The 20,674-nt window shown below is 60.5% G+C and overlaps 2 protein-coding genes across 2 annotated transcripts in view; one reads left to right on the forward strand and one right to left on the reverse strand.

Annotated features, from left to right (window-relative positions):
* The window catches only part of ZC3H3 (zinc finger CCCH-type containing 3), a 34,636-nt gene extending 22,944 nt beyond the window's left edge, over positions 1 to 11,692 (reverse strand). The window contains exons 1-3 of the mRNA XM_055126279.1: positions 11,591 to 11,692; positions 10,034 to 11,174; positions 9,534 to 9,727 (exon numbers count right to left, since the gene is read on the reverse strand). Of these exons, the coding sequence (XP_054982254.1) occupies positions 9,534 to 9,727; positions 10,034 to 11,174; positions 11,591 to 11,678 (1,423 nt within the window). The 5' untranslated portion in view covers positions 11,679 to 11,692. The remainder of the gene's footprint in view (positions 1 to 9,533; positions 9,728 to 10,033; positions 11,175 to 11,590) is intronic.
* Positions 11,693 to 16,281: 4,589 nt separating this feature from the next.
* On the forward strand, positions 16,282 to 19,823 carry GSDMD (gasdermin D). Its single transcript, XM_055128608.1, has 11 exons — positions 16,282 to 16,399; positions 16,791 to 17,023; positions 17,099 to 17,291; positions 17,816 to 17,984; positions 18,071 to 18,182; positions 18,293 to 18,343; positions 18,710 to 18,766; positions 18,868 to 19,043; positions 19,118 to 19,259; positions 19,379 to 19,452; positions 19,553 to 19,823. The coding sequence occupies exons 2-11, from the start codon at positions 16,795 to 16,797 to the stop codon at positions 19,790 to 19,792; spliced, it is 1,443 nt and encodes a 480-aa protein (XP_054984583.1). The 5' UTR covers positions 16,282 to 16,399; positions 16,791 to 16,794; the 3' UTR covers positions 19,793 to 19,823.
* The last annotated feature ends 851 nt before the right edge of the window (positions 19,824 to 20,674 follow it).

The raw sequence follows: 20,674 nt of genomic DNA on the forward strand, positions 1-20,674 counted from the left end.
CAGCCCAGGAAGCACCTGCCCCACACACCTGCCAGTCTCAATTCCCAGCGAGGCCCCAAGCAGCATAAGGGTCCAGGGAGTGCCCAGGGTCAGCACGGCGACTGGGGAGCATCTGGAGGTTGGGGCACCCCCCCACGGTGAATGGCAGGGTCTCACAGGACACAGAGCTCCGGAACAGACGCTTTCAGGCTCTGCTGAGTATCCGGACGCCCAGTGCATGGCGGGGCAGGGGACCAGGCTGGGGGCTCGGGCACTGTAGGACAGGCCTGTGCAGCCAGGCTTCTTGCTGCTCTGGGTCCAGACCCAGACTCACTTCCAGAACTGTCCCCTTGTGAGGGAAGGGGCAGGCACTGGGCCCCCACAGCCTCTTCTCGGCCTGGGCATGGCCTCCACTCGCACCCTGTGTCCATGTAGGCTGCAGACGGTGTAGATAATCGTGTTATTTTGACGGCATGTTGGTTTAATGCCCTTCATTACAGCCTCCGGAGCATGATGAATTCCCTGTGGCACATTCTGCTCAGACCCGGCCCGTGCGCCTTTATTGCCAGCGGTGCCCGGGCACTCTTATCAGACCCACACAGCCTCCCCCCGCCTGCAGAGGCCATTTCTAATGACTAATCGATCTCATTAGCTTTCCTAATTAAAAACTTTACTGCCACGCTCAAAGACAGACCACGGAAAACTGCTGGCGTCATATGGGGTGCCACGAGCCCATCTATCAGGGTCCACGTTGGCTGGAACCTGGCAGAGGTACACAGGGGCTCACGCTTTCCCCGGTGCCCCTCTGTCTCTCAGAAGTGCATTGAGGGGCAGAGCTCAGAGGATCCACTGTGCTGACCACAGAGTGTGGCTCACAGCCCACCAGCACCGGCTCTGGCTGAGGCCATTCAGGGGCTGGGGACGCTGAGGGAGTGTGCACCCCACCAAGCGGCAGGGCTTCTTGTCTGCCGCCCCCAGCCGGCAGGCCCTCCTGGATAAAGCACAGCTGGGCTGCCCATCAGCATGCAGAAGTTTCTCCCTGCATCTTGAGACAGCAGCCGAGTACAAGCTAGTGACCAACACCTGAATGTAGACTGTGCTGGCAGCAGCAGCAGGCACCATGCCAGTAGAGCCAGGGCAACAGTCCTGGGACAGAGCCAGTCATCTGCCCAGGGGCGCTGGATCGTGCAGGGGGAGCCAAGCTGGGACCCACTCCCCACAGCCGGGCTGCGTGGACCTGAGAATGCCATCTCCAGGAGACAAGTTGGCTGCTTTCCAATCTCATGGCAGCCGGTGCCACACCAGCCCTGGCCACCAGGGTGTACAAGGCCTCCTGGCAGCCTGTGAGGTCCAGGTCCTGTCTGACCTCAGTCTGACAGGTCTGCACCCAAAGTCTAGAATGGTACCACAGCCCAGCCAGCCCAAGTCCAAAATGAGCTCAGATATGGATATGGACAGACACATGTTTAGGCAGCACAGACACTTAAGCACAAACTCATGGAAACATGTATGTGTGGGCATGCATATTTACAGATATACACATCTCTGTATATCTGCATTGAGGGGCAGAGCTCAGAGGATCCACTGTGCTGACCACAGAGTGTGGCTCACAGCCCACCAGCACCGGCTCTGGCTGAGGCCATTCAGGGGCTGGATGTATAGATAAGCACACATGCAGACAAACACGTACAGACACATGAGCATACAAGCTTGTTGAGATACGTATGTGCTAGTGTGTGTGCAGATACACAAGCATAGGCATAGGCACAGATGGGCAGGCACGTGCACAGAAACATGCAAGACACAGATGCAGACATGTGATGGCACGAAGACCCATGCACGCACAGGTATATAGGCACACGTGTACAAACACAGGCATGTATACACAGATGTGTGTGCACACTCGTATATATCACAGACAAGCACATACTCATGATGTGCAGACACAGGGGCCTTGGGAGACGCACACATGCAGACTATTTTCCATGTGCACAGTCTGGCTTCCAGCCCCCTTTCCTACTGGCTCCCACCACCTCCCCAGGCCCTCAGTGTGTGCAGGGCCTAACTGGGAACAGCAGCTGCTCCCTGGTCCAGCTACAGGACGTCACCAGTGGGGATGGGCCCTGCTGGGAAAGACCCAGTTCCTACAGGCGCTTGGTAGACGGGGCCAACCTACGCCTTGGCTTGGGGTGAGCAGCAGCACCCTGAGGGGAACCCAGCCACTGTGCTCCAGGCTGTGGTTTCCCTCCCACAGCAGAGCTCAGGGCAGGCCCTCAAAGAAAGCCACTTGGTCATGGCCACAGCCAGCCCTGCTGAGGGACCAAGGACAAGCGCAGGGCAGGGCAGGCGCAGGCCCCATGGCAGCTCGCGCCCAGGCAAGTCCAGGAGACAGACCCCCAGGGGGTCTGGAAGAAGAGCTGGCCAGCACACCCAGCTCTGGGGTCAGCCGCCCAGGCCCTGCGCCAGGAAAGTCGGCTAGAGGCAGTACCAAAGCAGCGCTTGGGGACAACACCAGGAGGGGCCTGTGAACCGCACACTGCATGCCCCTACTCCAGGGAATCCTCCGGGCAAGCCCAGGCCGGATGCTCCCACGACAACACTCTACTGCAGAAGATTCAGGGATGGGAGCGCCTCAGCACCCACACACAGCACAGCTCATGGGTTCAAGCGTGCTCCTGGGAAGGCTGAGCTGGCAAGAAGACGGAACCCATGGGTAGACTGTGCCACAGGGGCCCCTCAGAGAGTCTGAGCAGTGCTGTGTGCAGTGCTGGGTATGCAGTGCTATGTGTGTAATGCTGTGGATGCAGTGCTGTGTGCTGTGTGTGCAGTATGTACTGTATGTGACATGTGTACTGTGTGCCATGTATGCCACATGTACTGTATGTTGTATGCTGTGCATGTTGTGCTGTGTGTAGTATGTGCACTATGTGTGCAGTGGGCACTGTGGTACTGTGGGTACTGTGTGTGCTGTGAGTACTGCGGTACTATGGGTACTGTGTGTACCATTGGTATTGTGGTACTGCATGCTGTGGGTACTATGTACAGTGGGTACTGGGTGTGCTGTGGGCACTGTGGCACTACTGTGTGTGCTGTGGGTACTGGGTGTGCAGTAGGTACTGTGGTACTGTGGGTACTGTATGTAGAGTGAGTACTGTGGTACTACGGGTGCAGTGGATGTTGTGGTACTGTGTGTGCTGTGGTACTATGTATGCTGTGGGTACTGTGTATGTAGTAGGCACTGTGTGTGCAGTGGGCACTATGGTACTGTGTGTGCAGTGGGTACTGTGTGAGCCAAGGCAGGACAAATGCAGCACATGCATTCTGAGTCTGATTGCCAACCCACTTGACCTGCTGAGAATTTGTGCATCTCTGATAGAAGAAAGCATGCTGGAGGCCAGGCCACTGGCATAGCACCTGAGGTCCCTGGGGACCCCTCAGCTGGCGAGACCCTGGGGATGTGCTGCACAGGGTCATGCACGTCAGGGCAAGATCAAGCGGAGCCAGGATGGAGGGTCTGGTGGGGGTCCTGGCTGGGGTCACGCGCCAGGCACCCACATCCCACAGACTGTCCGGTCCCCGCAAACAGCTCCCAGCAGCAGATGGGCCACGCGTCAGCCTGACAGTACGGGCAGTGGGGTGAAGATAAACAGCCTGTGTCACTAGCTGTCCCCGCCTGTCCCGCACTACCTGGTGTTTAATGGCGCCACGGCAGATTGTCAGCGCCCTATTAGGGGGAAGATTGAGGCCCACTCTTCCAAGGCTCACTGCAACAGCGCAAGCCGCGAGCTGCTGTAATTACCACGCACGCATCGATCGCGCACATGGCCCTCTCACTGTGGGGCTCTGCTCCCTGACAGTCTGACAGATTACGGGATCGGGGTCCCCAGCTCTGGCCCAGCACTCGGAGATGGCACGTCCTGGACTCCCCATAGCACCATGGTCAGGCAGCTGCCCGGGCGAGGCCAGCCCAGCTAATGCTGAGCAAGAAGAGTGATCCTGAGGTCTGAACCGGGGCCATGAGCCCGAGTGACAGGTCTGGGGCACATCCAGACTCCAGCACACGCCTGTGCCTGGGTCCTCTGCCCATGACACTCCTGTGGTCACTGCAGCTCGTGCAAGTCTGGGAAAGGCCTTTAGGCCCTCCTGGCAGCATGGTCCCAGACCACAGCCTAGCCAGCTGCACCCCTCCACCTGCAGCTGATCACCCCTGCAAAGCAGCCAGGGCCATGTGGGGTCAGTTATGTACCCCGACAAGCAAGGCCTGAGGACACCCTCTGCTCCATAAGTGCACTCCCACCCTGTAATTCACCATTCCTGCCCACACTGGCCTGGCTGGTGTCAGGAGGGACAGTGGCCGGCCATAGCTCAGCTGCCGCAACACTACCGGGACAGGTGCACAGGGGCAACCGTCCAGAGCTGGGCAGTGTTGTCCTGGCTGCCCACCCACCGCCCTTCCAGGCCCTACAGTCCCTGTCCCACCTCGTGCAAATGCTCCCAGCACACGGCCACGGGGCTGCACACAGCTTTCTGGGGGCCCCAAGGAGGAGACAAGCCTGGGGGGCACTGCAGGGGATGAAGTCGAGACCCTCAGCCTCTCACCTGCAGGGAGCAGGCGGGTGTCCTCGGGGAGCCAGCTTCTCTGGGCGACACCCTGAGAAGTGTGTGGGGAGTTCAGGGTCGACAGAGCAGACCCTGGGATGGCCCCAAAATGGGAAGTGTGCACCCTGATGCCTACCTGCCACACAGAGGTGGGAGAGAGGACGGGTTAAGTAACAGGGGGCTAGCACCAGGGGCCAGGCCGCAAGGTGGCAAAAGGCAGAAATGTGGCCAAGTGCCCCCAAAGCCCTGATGCCGCAGATCATGCGCTTCTCGGGGTGGCCCAGTATCAGCTCAACGGACACGGGCCGGAACCAGTGCGTGTGCTGGTGCAGGCGACACACGTCCAGGAAGATGGAACACGCTGTGCATGAGGAGGCCCTCCCTGGCCAGGGCACAGCTCAGCACTTGCATATCCACATGGCCCAGAGAAAGAAAAACTGATACTTTCACTCCCTCAAAAGCTGCAACCATGGGGTTAGAGCAATAGCACAGCGCGTGGGGCATTTGCTCTGCACATGGCCAACCCAGGTTCGACCAGCATCCCATATGGTTCCCCGAGCACTGCCAGGACTAATTCCTGAGTGCATGAGCCAGGAGTAGCCACTGAGCATCACCCAAAGAGGGAAAAAAAAAAAAAGCTGCAGCCCAGGGGCCAGAGCAACAGTACAGTGGAGAGGGCACTTGTCTTGCACATGGTAAACCTGGGTTCGATACCCAGCATCCCATTTGGTGCCCTGAGTACCACCAGGAGTAATTTCTGAGTACAGTCAGGAGTAATCCCTGAGTATCGTCAAGTGTGGCCCAAAACAAAACCAAAAGCTATAGCTGCAAGGACAGTGAGCAAGTGGGTTCTCTCCTTGCTCCTGCCCTGCTAAGTAACAATGCCCAGACAGGAAGTGCCGTAGCTCAGGGTCACCCCCTAGGGCAAACACCACCCTGCTAAGGACGGCCCCATACAACCCTGCTACATGTGCCCACACACCCAGGCACAGGCTGCCAGCTCCCCACCACCCTACACAGAGGGTGCCTCAGCAGCTCCTCCACACACAGCCTCAGCCTGGAATGGCCACTGTCCCTCAGGTCACTTCCCTGTTGAGCCCAGTGCCCAGGAGAGTACCCCAACACCAGGAACACAGCAGGAGTGGACAGTCCTGGGCCGGTGGCCAGCATCCTACCATCCCCAGGATATCCACCCTCTGCCCTGCAGTGCCCCATGCAAACTGCACCTCCCCCAGCTGGGCACTGGTGTGGCAGGTGCCACACAGGCACCCCCAAGCATGAGCAAACACGCTCCCTCGCCAGTTCTTCCAGAATAATTCATTAGCACAGCCTCAGCAGACGTAAAACCGGAGGCCTGCAACGGGCTGGGATTTATGCAGGGCTCAGGATTGCTGGGCTGCTGGCTGGCGCCTAATTCAGCATTTTCTTTTTCCCTTATGAAGCAGGACTCCAGATTTAACTGCGCTCTCGTGCGCTTTCCCGCGTCTGCCAGGGTGAGACTCGACAGCTGGAGTGCAAGCCAGCCCCCGAAATGCACTGCAGCCTTCCCACCTCCCCACTGAGCCCCCAGACCACAGCTAAGTGCTACCAGGACAGCCACGCCTCAAGGTCACACAGCTCTGACCTGGCACCAGTGTCCCGGCCAAGACACAGCCCTGCTCCCTCCAGTGGGGTTGTTGGAGGGTCACCTGGTGTCCCAGCCCATGAGCCAGGCTAGGAGTGGTGGTCTCAGGCAAACCAGGAACTGGCTGGCACCAGAAGGACGTGAGCAGAGCCTGTTGTCCTTGCCTAGGCTCAGAGAAGCCTCGATTCAAACACCTCCCTGGCAGCCATCCCCCAGGGAAAACTGCCCAGCCCAGAGGGCCCCCAGTAGTTTGGCTTCAGTGCCAGTGGGGCAGACACTCATAACTGCTGGTCTTTCTGCCTCCAGTCACCCAAAAAACCCTCTCCATTGGGTGACTGTGGCAGGGCCAAGCCCTGGACAGCACACCAGGGGTCACAGGCAATGGCTCCAGGAAGCCTCTCCAGAGAGCAAAGGCAGGTCCACTGCTGGTAGAAGGGGACCAACGGAGGAGGGCAGGGCCTGGAGAGAGGGTGGGGCGGGGGGAAGGGTGTGAAAGGGAGAGGGTGGGGTAGGGGACATGGTCTGGTGGAGGCGTGGTCTTCAGAGGGTGTCCCAAGGAAGAGAGGGGCCTTGAGAGGGTGTGACTTGGGGCGGGGCCTTGAGAAGGTGTGGCCTGGGAGGGGCGGGGCCTTGCTAGTCTGAGGGGTGAGCCTGTCCAGAGGTAGAGAAAGCGGGTGACAGCTGGGGTTTTCCTGCCCAGGAACCTTTCTCAGGTTCCCGCTTCCCACTGTGGATACATTAAGAGCCACTGGCCTCCCACTCAGAGTGCACGTGCACTCTGAGTCCCCCAATACCTTGAACAGGGTGTAGAGGGCAGTCTCTGGCCAGGAAGGACAGGCCCAGCAGCAGGACCAGCTGCGCGGGCCACTGTGGGGGCAGAGGGACAGGGGAGGTGGAGAGCCCAAAGTCTCCCCAGTCCCTGGAGTCCTGCTGCGGGGCAGGTCACAGGACGGGCTGCCTGAGTACCTCCACACCAGCAGAGTGGGGTACATGGCAAAGCCCTCAGTGGCCAGTTAAGGGGCATTCGGAATGCTCAGGCACCTCAAAAACTGCCCTTCCGGTCAGCCAGGGTCATGGCAGGCCACACTGTCCCCCCTCCGCACTCTCCCAGGTCATTAAGGGGAGAAAAGGCTGGTAGTGGGGTTGTGGTCAGCTGGGAAAGAGGGGCTGCGCCAGGCCCTGTGCCTCTCCAGTCCCCAGACCCTTCCTGGGTGTCACCTAGGTGCTAGGCTTTTGCGGCAAAGGAGGTCCTGGTTGATGGCTGCCCCTTCCTTCCCTCCAAGTTGAGGCCCAGAGAACTCAAAGGGGACAGGGAGGGCGGGAGGGACTGGATGACGGAGATGGGTCAGAGGGTAGGGAGCACGGGAGGGAGCACCGGAGGGGCCCTGCAGGACCAAGCTGACGCTGCTGAACAATGCAGTTTTGAATTCAATTAAAGTGATTATCTGTAGTGCCAAATAAATTGTGTACAGCATATATCCTGCGGCACTTTACACCTCCAGGCTCATTATTCCCTAACTGTTTCCTCCTGTTTATGCGCTCTCAAATTAAATTGCTGATAATATGCGCCAAAATAAAAAATGAGCGCACCTTGTCCCACGAAAATTGATTCTCCCTGTTCCTGCGCCAGCGATTGCCAGGTTTTATATACTCAGTGCCTGGTGATCATTAGTAATTCAATTTTCTTTTTATTAGCCCCCTTATCTGCTGAGCAATATAGTGGCGGCACTGACCTCTTTCGCACGGGTAAATGTTTAAAATCTTTTCCCTGATTAATTTTGCCAGTTAAGAAAAAGAGGAGAAATGGCCCGGCTCTTAGCCATCACAATGAATAAAGCTTAATGTTGATTGTGATGGAATTTCTAATGCCAGGGAAATTGATTGAACGCAGCAATTACACTGCAATAGGAACTCCAGGGAGATGGGATCGCTTTCTCCCGGCCGTAGCCTTTTGGTTATTTAAAACAATCCAATTTGCAAGGATAATTATGTATTAGTGTTTTATCTGCCACTTGGAATGAACAGGGGAGTTTCAATACTGGCCCGGCATTAGCAGGTTATTGCTGCAAATTACTCGATATCTGCTTTCTTTCACATAAAGAGGAAATTAGGCAATCAATTACCAGAAAGAGGTGGCAGAGGGGACGCGAGGGACAAGGGCGCCCCCTGCTGCCCACCAGGCCACACAACTGGGCTCAGAGGGCACAGGGCCCCGCCCTCTCCAGGGTGCTGGGGGTCAAGTCCCTCTGGCACCGCTCAGGAGTGAGGAGAGGAAAGCCTCAAGGCAGCCAGGAAAGGGCCACACTGCCTGCAATTGTCCCCGGGAGGCCTAGGGTACCCAGAGTGAGGGGGCCAGTAACCAGCTGTGGCTCCCCACAAGCATGGGGAGCGTCCTATGGAAGCCATGGAAAGAGGCCCACAGAAGGGCCTGGAGGCCACCTGCTGGCCTTACCCCCTCAAGACACAGACCTCTCTCCCTGCTGGGCCCCTACACTGAGCCCCAGGACTCACTGCACCAGCCTGGGGGCCCACCTGGCTTCCCTGGGCACTGACCGGGGCGGCACCCCAGGTCGGCTGGTCTCCCCACAGGCAGGAGCCCCACCTGGACAGCGCTTGCACAGCAAGGAGGGAGGAGCATAGGAGGAGTGTAGCGAGGGGAAGCACCCCACCTCCTACTGCTCAGCAGCGGGGGGCTCCCGGGCTCGTGCTGGACCCTCAGCAGGGCAGCAAGAATGCCCAAAGGGAGTGTCAGCACCACTAGGAGATGTGGCCCAACCCCCAAGCCAGGAAAAGAGCAGCTGAGGCACCCTGGGATTTCCATGCAGGAAAGAGGCTCCCTGGTGTCCTGCTGCCCACGTGCCCCGCACTGCTCCAGCCCAGCTGGGGTGCCGGGGAGGGGGGGTGCGAGGCACCCCAGGAAGCCAGCTCCCAGAAGCCTGGAGCCTCAAAGGGGCACCAGGGGACTGCAGACAAGAATTTCCCGAGAGGAAGAGCAGGTCAGCACCACAACCACGGGAGCCGCACCCCAGATCCCACATGACTATTTCTGGGCAAGGGTCCTGCCTGCCCTCAGCAGCCCCCCAAACCAGCAGCCCCGCCCTTGCCAACCCTCTGCCCTCACCAGTACAGGAGCTGCAGCTCGTGGCCCCCCTGCCACCCATACCAGGCCCGCTCAGCTGTCACACACACACACACACACACACACACACACACACACACACACATGCACGCACGCACGCACTGGGCCCCAGCTCCTGGAGTACAGGAAGAACCGGCCCAGGTGGAACCCGCGCCCTGCCCTGCGCCCCGCCCTGTGCCCGGCCAGTCCTACCTTCCCTGCTGGAGAGCACGGCCCGGACCTGAGGCTGGCTCAGTCGCTGCCTGCTGAGCGTCGCCAGGCCCCGGTGCGGGGTCTTCTTCAGCACCGGGCTGCTCTTGGCCCGCAGGACCTGTCTGCGCCGCAGGTTGAATTGGCTCCTGGTGGCAGCCACGGGAGGAGAGCTGCTCTTCTTGTCCCCAGAGAGGCTGCAAAGACAGAGCAGCGGCTGCCAGCAGGCTCCTGGACAGAGGATCCCGAACCTCGGCGGGAGGGGTGGCTGGTTGGACACACATGCCAGGGGGAGATGCTCGAGTGCGCCACCCTTCCTCCCCTCAGAGGGCCATCCCTTGCACCCCAGCAGCCCCTCCGCCCTTAGACCCACGGCCAGGGAAGGCAGTTGGCAGCTGTCCCTGAGCCTGTGTCCAGCAGGCATCCACTGGCCGCTCAGTGCCTGGAGGCCTGTGCTCTATCTTTCAGGCAGGCAGAGGGGCTGGGTGGCTTCAGATACCCACCTGGCACTGCCGCGTCTGCGGATGATCTTGGTGCGACTCTTCACCTTGTAAGCCGAGGGGGGCGGCTGGGCAGGTGTGTCCCCAGGGGGAGAACCCGACAGGATTGGAGAGAGCTGACTGATCAGATTCTTGCTGCCAGCCTCGGGCTGCCAGCGGAAGGAGGAGCACGAGGAGACGGCCGGGCTGGATGCTTTCCACTTGTACTTACTGGGGGAGGCCCCAGGGGGTGCGTGGGGCTCCCGCTCGGGCGTGGAGAGTGTCCTGCGTGCCTGCTCTGTGGCCCGGGGGCTCATGGCCCTCCGACTGGGCCGGGGGCTCTTGGCAGAGGCAGCCACCCACTTGTAGTTGTTCCTCCGGAACTTGCCACTCCGACAGGCCCCGAGCGCAGCAGCCTCACGGGTCGGCCGGGACCCCTGGGCCAATCTGGCTGGGGCTCCCAATGAGCCGGAAGCGGCAGGCTGACCCAAGGGGTCACAACTTCCCACGGCTGGTGGGCTCCCCCGCTGGCCCAGGGCAGTGCTGCTGCGCTGGAGCTGGCTGGCACTGGGGAAGCAGGGCCGGGTCCCAAGGGCACTCTCACTGACTGTGCGCCGGGGCTCGGCAGGGCTGCTGCTCCTGCCGCTCAGCGACGTCACCACCCGTGGCTTGCCGGGCTCCTTGCGGCACACCAGGAGCGGGTCCTCTGAGCCACAGCTGCCCCTGGCCGACGCGGGGCCCACGGGAGGCTCGCCCTCACCTCCCTGAGGGGGCTCGCTCCAGCGGGGCTCTGCAGATGCTTCCAACGTGCCCTGTCCCACTCCCGCAGCGCAGGGCGTCGGCTTGATCCTGATGACCATGTTCTGATCCGAGCTGAGCTGCACCTGCCTCTCGGGGCCACCTTGCGGGGGGTCAGGCCCCCGGCTGCCCTCCGCGACCAGCGGCGGGCGTGGGGCGCCATCGGCGGGCGGGTCTAGGGCGCCGGGTGGCCGGTTCACCAGGGAGTACTTCTTGCGCCACTCGGGTCCGCGGTTCGGGGTGAAACCCCTCCGGCTCGGCCGCGGGTAGCGGGTGCCAAAGACCCGGCAGCTGTTGTACGCAGGCGGCTGCCACCGGGAAAGGGCAGGGGCGCTGCTGTGGTGATTTTTATAGTCATCGATCAGACCTGCGGAGACATAAGCGAGGCTGGCCAGGAACCACCTCCCCAGAGCCCTGCTCCTCGCCACGGGGGCGGCGCCCGAGCATGCCCAGGGAGGCCACAGGTCCAGGAGTGCAGAAGTGACCGGCTCCCGGCTCCCAGGGCAGCCCCTGGACGGTCGGGAGAGCCCAGAGAGTCTCCTCCTTGTGGAGTAGCCCCCGGCCAGCCCCCGAAAGCGAAGCGGGGACGAGGCTCGCCGCGCCCGTTACCAGGCGACGGTCCCGGCCAGCCCCGGCGCGGCCGCCCAAGCCCCTCAGGCCCCGCGGCCGCCCGCCCCGCCGCCTCGGCGCCCCGGAGGGAACGACACCCTCGCGGGGGCAGGCGCGGGACAGGCGCCAGGACGGCGACGGAGAGCGACGCGCGACCCCGGCCCGCCGACCCACCCTGCAGGAGACGGATCTGCCGGCGTAATTGCTCCTTTTCCTCCATCTCGGGAGTCCTCGATGCCCAGCCAGGCCCCCGTGACGTCATCGCCGCGCGACGGTTTCCCGGCGGGCGAGGCGGGGCCGAGCCGAGTCTGCGCAGTGCGAGGGACGCGCGGTCGCCCCGGCAACGGCCGCGGGTGGGCGGGGCGGGGACGAAGGGCTTGTGGGCGGGGCCTGCTCCGAGCGGGGCTGGTGGTGTGAGTCTGTGGGCGGAGCCTGTGCTGGGTCGGGCCTACCCGGCGTCTACGGGCCTCAAGGCTTCTGGCCCTATGCCCTGGGCCCAGGAGCCCCTCAGGAAAAAGCCCTGGGAAAGTGAGATTAGGGCTGGCTTGGCCGTGGCCCTTGGGCGCTCCGGGCCGGGCGTGCGGCTCTGCGGCAGAAATCTCACCGGATTTCATCCCTAGTGACGCAAAATTAAAAAGGGGAATCCTCAAAAAGTTAGGGTAGTGGGGTTGGAGAGAGGACAGCAAGCAAGGTGCTCACCCGATCACCCCCAGCACCGCCAGGAGTGATCCCAGGACACAGAGCCAGCAGGGTGTGGCCCTAAAAATAGTTACGGGGAGCTGCCATTATGGCCCAGAAATTCCCTTTTCTGGGGCTGGAGCGATAGCACAGCAGGTAGGGAGTTTGCCTTGCAGGCCCGACCCAGGTTCAATTCCAAGAACCAAGTGTAAGCCCTGAGCATGACTTGGTGTGCATGCCACCCCCACAAAAAAAGAAAAGCAGAAAAAATGGGACTGGAGCAATGAGGAGGGCATTTGCCTTGCATGCAGCTGACCAGGTTTGATACCCTGGCATCCCATATGGTGCCCTGAGTACCACCAGGAGTAATTCCTAAGTGCAGAGCCAGGAGTAAACCCTGGGCACCACCAGGTGTGGCCCCCAAAAAAGTAAAAAAAGTAGGGAGGAAGTTGGAAGTAACATATGCTGCCTGAGTGCAGGTAAAGGAGCCCCAGGCTGCCAGAGCCACACCTTAAAAACAGGGTACTTGGGGCTGGAGTGATAGCCCAGCAGGTAGAGTGTTTGCCTAGCTCGCGGCTGACCCGGCTTCAGTTCCCAGCATCCCATATGGTCCCCTGAGCATGGCCAGGAGTAATTCCTGAGTGCAGAGCCAGGAATAACCCCTGTGCATCACCAGGTGTGACCCAAAACCAAAACAAAAATAGGGTGCTGGCCCTGACTCCCACACAAGGAGTCTCAAAAGCATCTAAGGAGAACTGAGGAGATGATAATGTTAATGACTTTGCTGCAGGAGGCTGGGTTTGGTCCAGCCAGCAGCAACCCCGAGCACAGAACTGGGAGTAGCCCCCAGGCACCTCCAGGGGTATTCCAAAAACCACCTGAGTGAATTAAGTCCAGCTCAGAAGGACAACAAGAGCCTCATTGCATTGCCATGTGGTATCTAGACATGGCTGAGTTCCGAGGGAGTGGCTGGGCAGTTTCTTTTGGAGTGATGAGAAAGTTCTGGAACCATGGGCAAGGGGGCACGCATTGCCTGCATACTGAAATGCCTGTGTTCTCATCATTCTGACATCCAAGGGTGTCCACCCTGTCACCTGGCTTCCATTCAGTGTCAGGAAACTGGGGGTCAGACTCAGGACTCCCGGAGCAACAAGGACTCAAGGGACTGTGGGCTCTGGTGGGCCTGGGGAGGCACAGACAGGAAGCAGCCCCATGCCCTACCTGTCCACTGCTAGCCCAACATGCCCAAGGCTCCCTCCTGTCTCCTGCAGTGACTGAGCCGAACATGGACCCCTGGGGTTGGGGGTCAGTCTGGTGGGAAGCCCAAGTCATGGACAGGTCCCTGCATTCAGGCTGACCTCAGCCCAGAGTCCTGCCCTGCAGAGGCCACTCCCCACCACCTGGTTCTCCAGGGCAGTTTCCCATATGCCTCTCCCCTGCCTGGTCTGTGGGGTCCTCGGGTAGGAAGAGGTGCTAGGAGGCAGCCCCTGCGCCTGTGTGCATGCTGTGAGCCAGGAGGTAGCAAGTAGTGACCAGTGTGGAACCCTGCTTGACCTCAACAGTACATCGCCTCCAGCCCTGGACTGCCTGGGCCATTTAGGGATAACTGTCCCCCCAGTTCCCACCCCACGGCATCGGCCATGAGCTTGGAGGATCAGGGCCATGGGCTTCTCTAGCATGGGGCGGGGCAGGGGGCCAGGTTGCTACACGTTATCCTGCCTCCCCCTGCTGGCTACCGGTTCATCTGTATGATCTTGACCCTGTGACGGCTCCCTGGGCCCCCACTCCTGCCTCTGCCAGCCCCCCACACAAGGGTCCTCAGGCCCACCTTCTCTCCAGCCTTCTGTGGGGGTGGGCAGAGAGTCTGAGCTAATTTATTGGAGACCCCCAGCAACCCCCTCACCTAATAGGGCCAAGGTAGGAGTGGGGCGGGTCCAGCCCCTCTATTCTGGCAGTCCGTTTGATTTCCCAAGCATCACCCTCCTCCCCAGAGACCGCTCCAGCCTCCCTTGCTGGTCCCTGAGGAGGGGGCATGGTTGGCATGTGGCTCCAAGGAGAAGCACCTGCTCTGACATGTGGCGCCTTTGTCCACTGGGCACTGCAAACATGAGTGAAGGACAGTCCGGTACATCCCTGGGAGTCAGGGTGCTGGCTCCGGGGAAGGTGCTTGCCTTGCAATTATGAAGCCTGGGTTAAGGTCGGGCTCCATTGCAATAAAAGTACACATGTAACAGAAAAGGAGTTTCTGGGGCTGAGGTGATAGGACAGAGGAAGGGCACTTGCCCTGCACGGCACCACATGTAGTCCCCTGAGCCCTGTCAGGAGTGATCCCTGAGCGAGACCCTGGGGTAAGTCCTGAGCACCTCAGGGTGTGGCAAAAAGAAAACCTTTCTAAAGTACCAGCAGGCAGCACAGGAAGTAAGGGGCATGCCTGACTTGTGGTCAGTTGCAGTTCAGTCCCCAATACTGCAGGGTCCCCAGGGTGTGGCAAAGCCCAAAACTACGTGCATAGAAAAAGAAGGAATTGTAATCTATATACACAATATATTCACATAGATGAAATTGTCAGGTGTCATGCTGAGTCACAAAGTTCAAAAGAGGGGCCGGAGCAACAGTGACAGTACCATAGGGAGGGTGCTTGCCTTGCACATACAGCCGACCCGGGTTCCATCCTCGGCATCCCATACAGTCCCCTGAGCACTTCCAGGAGTGATTCCTGAGTGCAGAGCCAGGAATAACCCCTGAGCTGGGTATGACCCAAAAAGCCAAAAGGGAAAAACAAAATTCAAAAGAGGCCAGAGCAATAGCATAGCTAGGAGGACACTTGCCTTGCAAAGGACCTGGGTTAGATTCCCGGGCACCCCTTCTGGTCCCCTGAGCCCCACCAGGAGTGATTCCTGAAGCACAGAGCCAGGAGTAAGCCCTGACCACTGCCAGCTGCAACTCCCCCCACACCCCACTCCAAAAAATATGAAAAAACAAAACAAAACCGGAGAGATAGCATAGCAGGCAGGTCCGTTGCCTTGTACTCTTCTGACCTGCCTTTGGTCCTGAGGACAGAGGCAGAAGGAAGCCTGAGCACCAATGGGTGTGGCTCTGAAACCAAATGGAAGAAGTAGAAGAAACGAGCCACACAGACGGCTTCTGCACAGGAAACCCCAGGGATCCTGGGCCCATTGCCCGCACCACATGGCCTTCCTGAACTGCTTCCTGCCGGTGCCCCCTGAGCCTTGAGTAATGTCCCCTAGTGCTGTGGCTCCCTATTCGCTCCCTTCAACACCTGGGAGGGCATTCCAGTTGAGAAACACTGGTCTAGAGAGGTTAGAGGTCAACCATGCAGCCTCCTCCACACAAGTGCATAAACACATGCACTTGCGCACACGTGCACATACACATGCACAAACAAACATGCACACATACGCACACACATATACACACAAACGCACACGTATATATGCTTGACTGTGCTGCAGGGAGGGTCCTACGCCTCTCCCAGCACACAGGGGCACACAGGCTCACACTTAGCAGCACACAAGCAGGGAGGGAACGGCCCTGTGAGCGGGACTGAGGCCTCAGGGGCCCTTGCCCGCCCCCCGGCATTGCCGTTGCAGGGCAGAGTTTCGCTGGGACCTCAGGCTCATGGTGTGGGAGGGGGCCCAGATCTCCTAGCACAGGCCTTCCTGAGGATTCCCAGGAAACTGGCAGGGCCCGCGGGCTGTGGGAGGCAGAGCCCACTCTGCCATCCTTGGGGCTGCTGTCCTGTCCACTTGGCCCTCTGCCCTCCTGCAGGAAAAAAGAGGAAATTTCCTCCTGGGCCACACCTGCCTCTGGCTCATCACCAGTTGGTGAACATTTGTCACTGCCTGAGTGACGTGCACACTGATCCCTCCTGCCCCTGGGGGGTCTCCATTGGCCCTTCACCACAGGGGAGGTCAGGACCTCCCTGACAGCTGGTGTCTGAGGCACTGGCTGCATTTTGGAGGGTTTCTACAAATTTCCCAGGCCAGAGTGTCAGAGTGAGATAGCCGAGAGAACAGAGGGCAGGGGCAGGGTGTGGGCCAGGATCTCCCCGTTTCCTGTGGGGGCGCTGGTGGGACAGGGGCGGGCCAGAACATGGAGCCAGGAGCAGCAGGCTGGGTGCAGCCCACATGTGGCAGGACGGGGCGGGCCAGAACACGGCTGCTGGTTTCACTTTCGGGTCCTAGACAGGGCAGGGGCCAGCAGTGCCAGGGGCCAGGGGCGCCCGTGTGAGTCTCAGCAAGGCATCCTACTTCCCACTTCTCTTCCCCGGCTCCCACAAACTCGGTGAGAGGTGCCACCCAGGAGTGGGGGGTTGCCATGGCCTGGCCCGGGGTGGGGGAGGGCTAAGAAACAGGGCTCCTGGGGAGTGCGGGGCCCCACCCAGCCCAGTTGCTGTGTGCAGAGAACATTCTGGAGGACCCCCTGGTCACTGGGACTCTGGGGGGAGTGGGGCCTTGCTGGGGCCCCAGAAGGGGGCAGGAAGGGGGACTATTTCCTGCCCACAGCGGCCCCGCCTTGCCCTTTCTTGGGGTGGTTCCAGCGCCACAGAGTGGGGCCTGGTCCCCCACTGCCAGAGGCAGCCAGCGCTGGAGGCAGCCACGTACTGACTGGTCCTTGCTGGCCCGCCCTGGCGAGGTGAGTGAGGCTGCAAAGCCGGCCCCACTGCCCTCTTCAGAAGCATGGCATCAGCCTTCAACGGGGTGGTGAGGAGTGTGATACGGGAGCTTGACCCTCGCCGGGAGCTGAGCACCGTGGACAGCCTGGAGAGTGCGTCCAACTTCCAGCCTTACCACCTCCTGATGAAGAAGCTCTCCAGGCAGTGGTTCGGACGGTCCCGCTACAGCTGCATCAACCTGTCCATCCAGGACATATTGGAGGGCAGCGGCCCGGAGCCCCTAAGCCCTCCTGGTGCGGACAGGGCGGGAGGGGGGCGCGTAGGGCGCTCTGGCTAGGACCCTGTACTCAGACCCTGCTCTCACACAGCCCCGCGCCTCGTCAGCACGTTCCACTTCCTCGACCTGGTGGATGGGCAGCTGCAGGGCAGTGTGGAGCTGGCAGCAGCCAGTCAGGGGATGCTCAAGGCCGGGGCCTCCATGTCCAACAGCTCCAGTGCCTCCATGCATGTGGCCAAGCTGCAGGTGGACCCCCACACCTGGACAACTCTGCAGCAGAAAACGTGAGCCCTTGGGCATGGCACTGTGACTGGCCACCGGCACCTTGGGGACAGGCTGGGACAGTGGGAGAAGCCCCAGGAGGTTGCATGCCTAGGGACAGGATGAGGTTGGGGAGTGCCATTGAGCTCAGGCCACACTGGGCTGGAGCAGAGGGTCGCCCAGGAGGTCCCTCATGTCAGCCTGGGTGTGGAAGGTGGAGGGCTGGAAGGTGTGCAGCAGGTGTGCAGCTGGCCTGGGGACAGAGTTGCATGGGCCTTCGGTGCCCCCTCACCCTGGGCACCATCAGGAACACCCAGGCCAGGTGAGTAGTGCCCAGATCTGGGCAGCACGGACCCCAGGGCCCGCCGACCAGCAGGCTTGAGGGCTGTGCTGAAGCTGGTGTGGACACGGGTGTGGGCTGAGGGTTAGTGGCAGCCAAGTGCTGATGCTGCTCCTGGCACTGGCGCAGCTGGTACTGGTAATGGTGCGAGGATGGCACTGGTGGTGGCGCTGGCCAAGGCCCCTTGGAGCTTCCCTCCTGTCACAGGCGCCTGCAGAATCCAGAACCCAAAATCCTGCAGCAGCTACGCCAGTATGGGGTCAACGTGTACGTGGTGACAGAGGTGCTGCGGACGGAGGAGAAGGTGGAGGCCACGCGCACGCGCAAGCACGAGGGCTTGGGCCAGTTTGCACTGCCTGGACCCCTGAGCCTGCAGGTGGGGGTGCGAAAGCCCCATGTGCAGGGGGTGGCACGGGTCCCTGCAGATGAGACGTCATGGGTCTGAGCCCTGCCACTCCTCAGGGCAAGGGCCAGGGCCACCTCAGCAGCAAGACAACGGTCACCATCCCCGCGGGCAGCATCCTGGCCTTCCGGGTGGCCCTGCTGGTCATCGACTCTGACTCGCGTGGCTGGGGTGAGTGTTGGGGTGTGGGCAGGGGTGCAGCAGGCACCCCAGCCTGGGCATGATCTAGAGCGTGGAAGGCTGGGACACGTGTGCACTGCTGCCTTGGGTCTGCTCCCCAGATGTCATCCTGTTCCCAGAGAAGCAGAAGACCTTCAGGCCAAACCAGGCAGGTGAGGCCATGGAGCTGTGGGCACAGACATGCACACACATGCTTGTGTACACACATGTGTGCAATCCTAACTACAGTTGTATATGTGCACACATATATTCCACACAGGGCACAGGCATGTACACACAAACACACAGGCACACACATGTATTCTGCACACACGCACACACACACACATACACAGATGTATCCTGTACACACACATACTCACAGAGCATGGGTACGCACACACACATACACACACACACACACACACACACACAAGGCATTATCCCAGGGCTGCCATTGTGGGCTGCTGGGTCGGGAAGGGCAGTGTCCAGGGTGGCCACAGCAGGAGGGCAGCATTTGAACCTTGATGTCCACACAGCCATGCCCTCGGCCGAGATCTCGCGGTGCCTGGATTCTAAAGGCTCCAAGCTGTCTGGTCAGTACCTTCTTGCAGCCCCGGCAGCCCCTGTGGTCATCCCTCCCTGACCAGCGTTCTCCAGCCCCCGGGCGCCGGGTAATGCAGCTTTGTCCCCACAGACAGAGTTGGCAGGACCAAGAATGAGACTGTGGAAGGGTTCCGGCTACTGGAGGCGGAGGTGGAGGACCAGGCCGAGGGCCTGTGCGTCCTGTCCAGGGAGCTGTGCCGCCAGCTGCTGCAGGGCCTGGACACTGTGCTGCGGGACGAGACGGCCTTGCAGGCCTTCGAGGAGGCGGTGAGCCCCTGGGCAACCAGCGAGAGTGGGTGGGAAATGTGCTGGGCCACAGGCTCACCTGCCCTGTCCCCCAGCTGGAGGAAGGTGTGTGCTCGGGCCACGTGGAGAAGCAGGACGGGCCAGTGGGCACCATCCTGGAGTGCCTGGTGAAGTCCTCCAGAGAACTAGAGGAGGAGCTCACGAAACATGCTGTGTATCTTCTGGGAGCACTGTCTGGTGAGTCCTGGGGAGCGCTGCTCTGGGAGCCATGGGGAACACTAGATGGTGGACCCTGACGAGTTAGGGGAAGCAGTGGGTTTTGAGGGGTTGCCCTCCTTCATGCTGTCTCTCCACAGCTCTCAGTGCAGCTCAGCGTGCCTTGCTGGCCCAGGAGCTGCAGGCCAGGGCCCTGTCAGAACCACTCAGCCTGGTGAGTACGGGGCTAGCAGGGGGGCTGGACCAAGAGCCCGGGCAAGTGGTGTTGGGTACTGGGTGCCCAGGGCCGCCCCTCGGACTGCGTCTCCCCCTAGGTGCAGAGTCTTCTGAAACAAGCTGACCCATGGCAGCAGGGCAGAGAAGTGACCCTGCCCGCAGCTCCCCCAGGGAGCCAGTGGGGAGCAGGGGCGCCCACCTGGATCCTGCTGGAGCACTGTGGCCTGAGGCTGCAGGAGGATGCACCCCAAGTGCACTGGGTGCCAGAGGCCCTGGAGGCTGTCCACGCCCTCTATGCCTGCTTGGTGGTGCTATCGAGGCTGAGCCAGGACCTGTAGGCTGGAGCTGCCCATGGCCAACCTGGGATGGACAGAGCCCCCTCCTTAACCTGGAGCCAGTAAAGTGACCTTGAGGATCGTGTGTGACTGGAGCTCTGTGGGGGCCAGAGACTGCGCAGGAGCTGGGAGATTCTTAAGACAGACAGGAGGGTGCCGGGTAGGGCGCGGGATAGGCAGACGGGGGTGGGGTTGGAGGGTCCTTTAAGATTTTAACTCTCGGGCTGGAGTGATAGCATAGCGGGTAGGGCGTTTGCCTTGCATGCAGCTGACCCAGGTTCAAATCCCAGCATCCCATATGGTCCCCTGAGCACCGCCAGGAGTAATTCCTGAGTGCAGAGCCAGGAGCAACCCCTGTGCATCGCCGGGTGTGACCCAAAAAGAAAAAAAAAAAAGATTTTAACTCTCACTGTTCACAGTACGGCGTTTCCCACAGGCTAAGGGTAGGTTTCCTGCGGTCGTACTTCAGCACAGACCCTTCAGCACAGACCCGGGCCCTCCTCTTAACCTGGCCTGGAGGGCATTGAGGTCAGAGAGCGCCTGCAGGGCTGCAGATGGCAGCAGTAGGGGTGACGCCCTGGGGTTGTCCCGGTGGGCAGAGCAGGACCTTCTGGGGACTTGCTTTGGTGAGTTGGACACCCACACACATCTGCCCTGGGAAAGTCTCGAGAGTTGAAGCCTTAAAGTACAGGCCGCAGTAAGCACCGCCTGCTTCCATTTTGGGGGCTCAGGGAGCCCCACAGGAAGTGAGCATGAAGATAGGTAGGGCCACCCAGTGCCCTTGCAGTGAGCGGGCTCTGGCGCTCAAAGTCTGAACTTGGACCATGTGAGGTGGGGACCATGTGGAGCTGTGGTGCTGGGCAGCTCCCTGTGAACTGCTTCACA

Source organism: Sorex araneus, chromosome 2 (genome assembly GCF_027595985.1).
Source record: "Sorex araneus isolate mSorAra2 chromosome 2, mSorAra2.pri, whole genome shotgun sequence".
Lineage (NCBI taxonomy): Eukaryota > Metazoa > Chordata > Mammalia > Eulipotyphla > Soricidae > Sorex > Sorex araneus.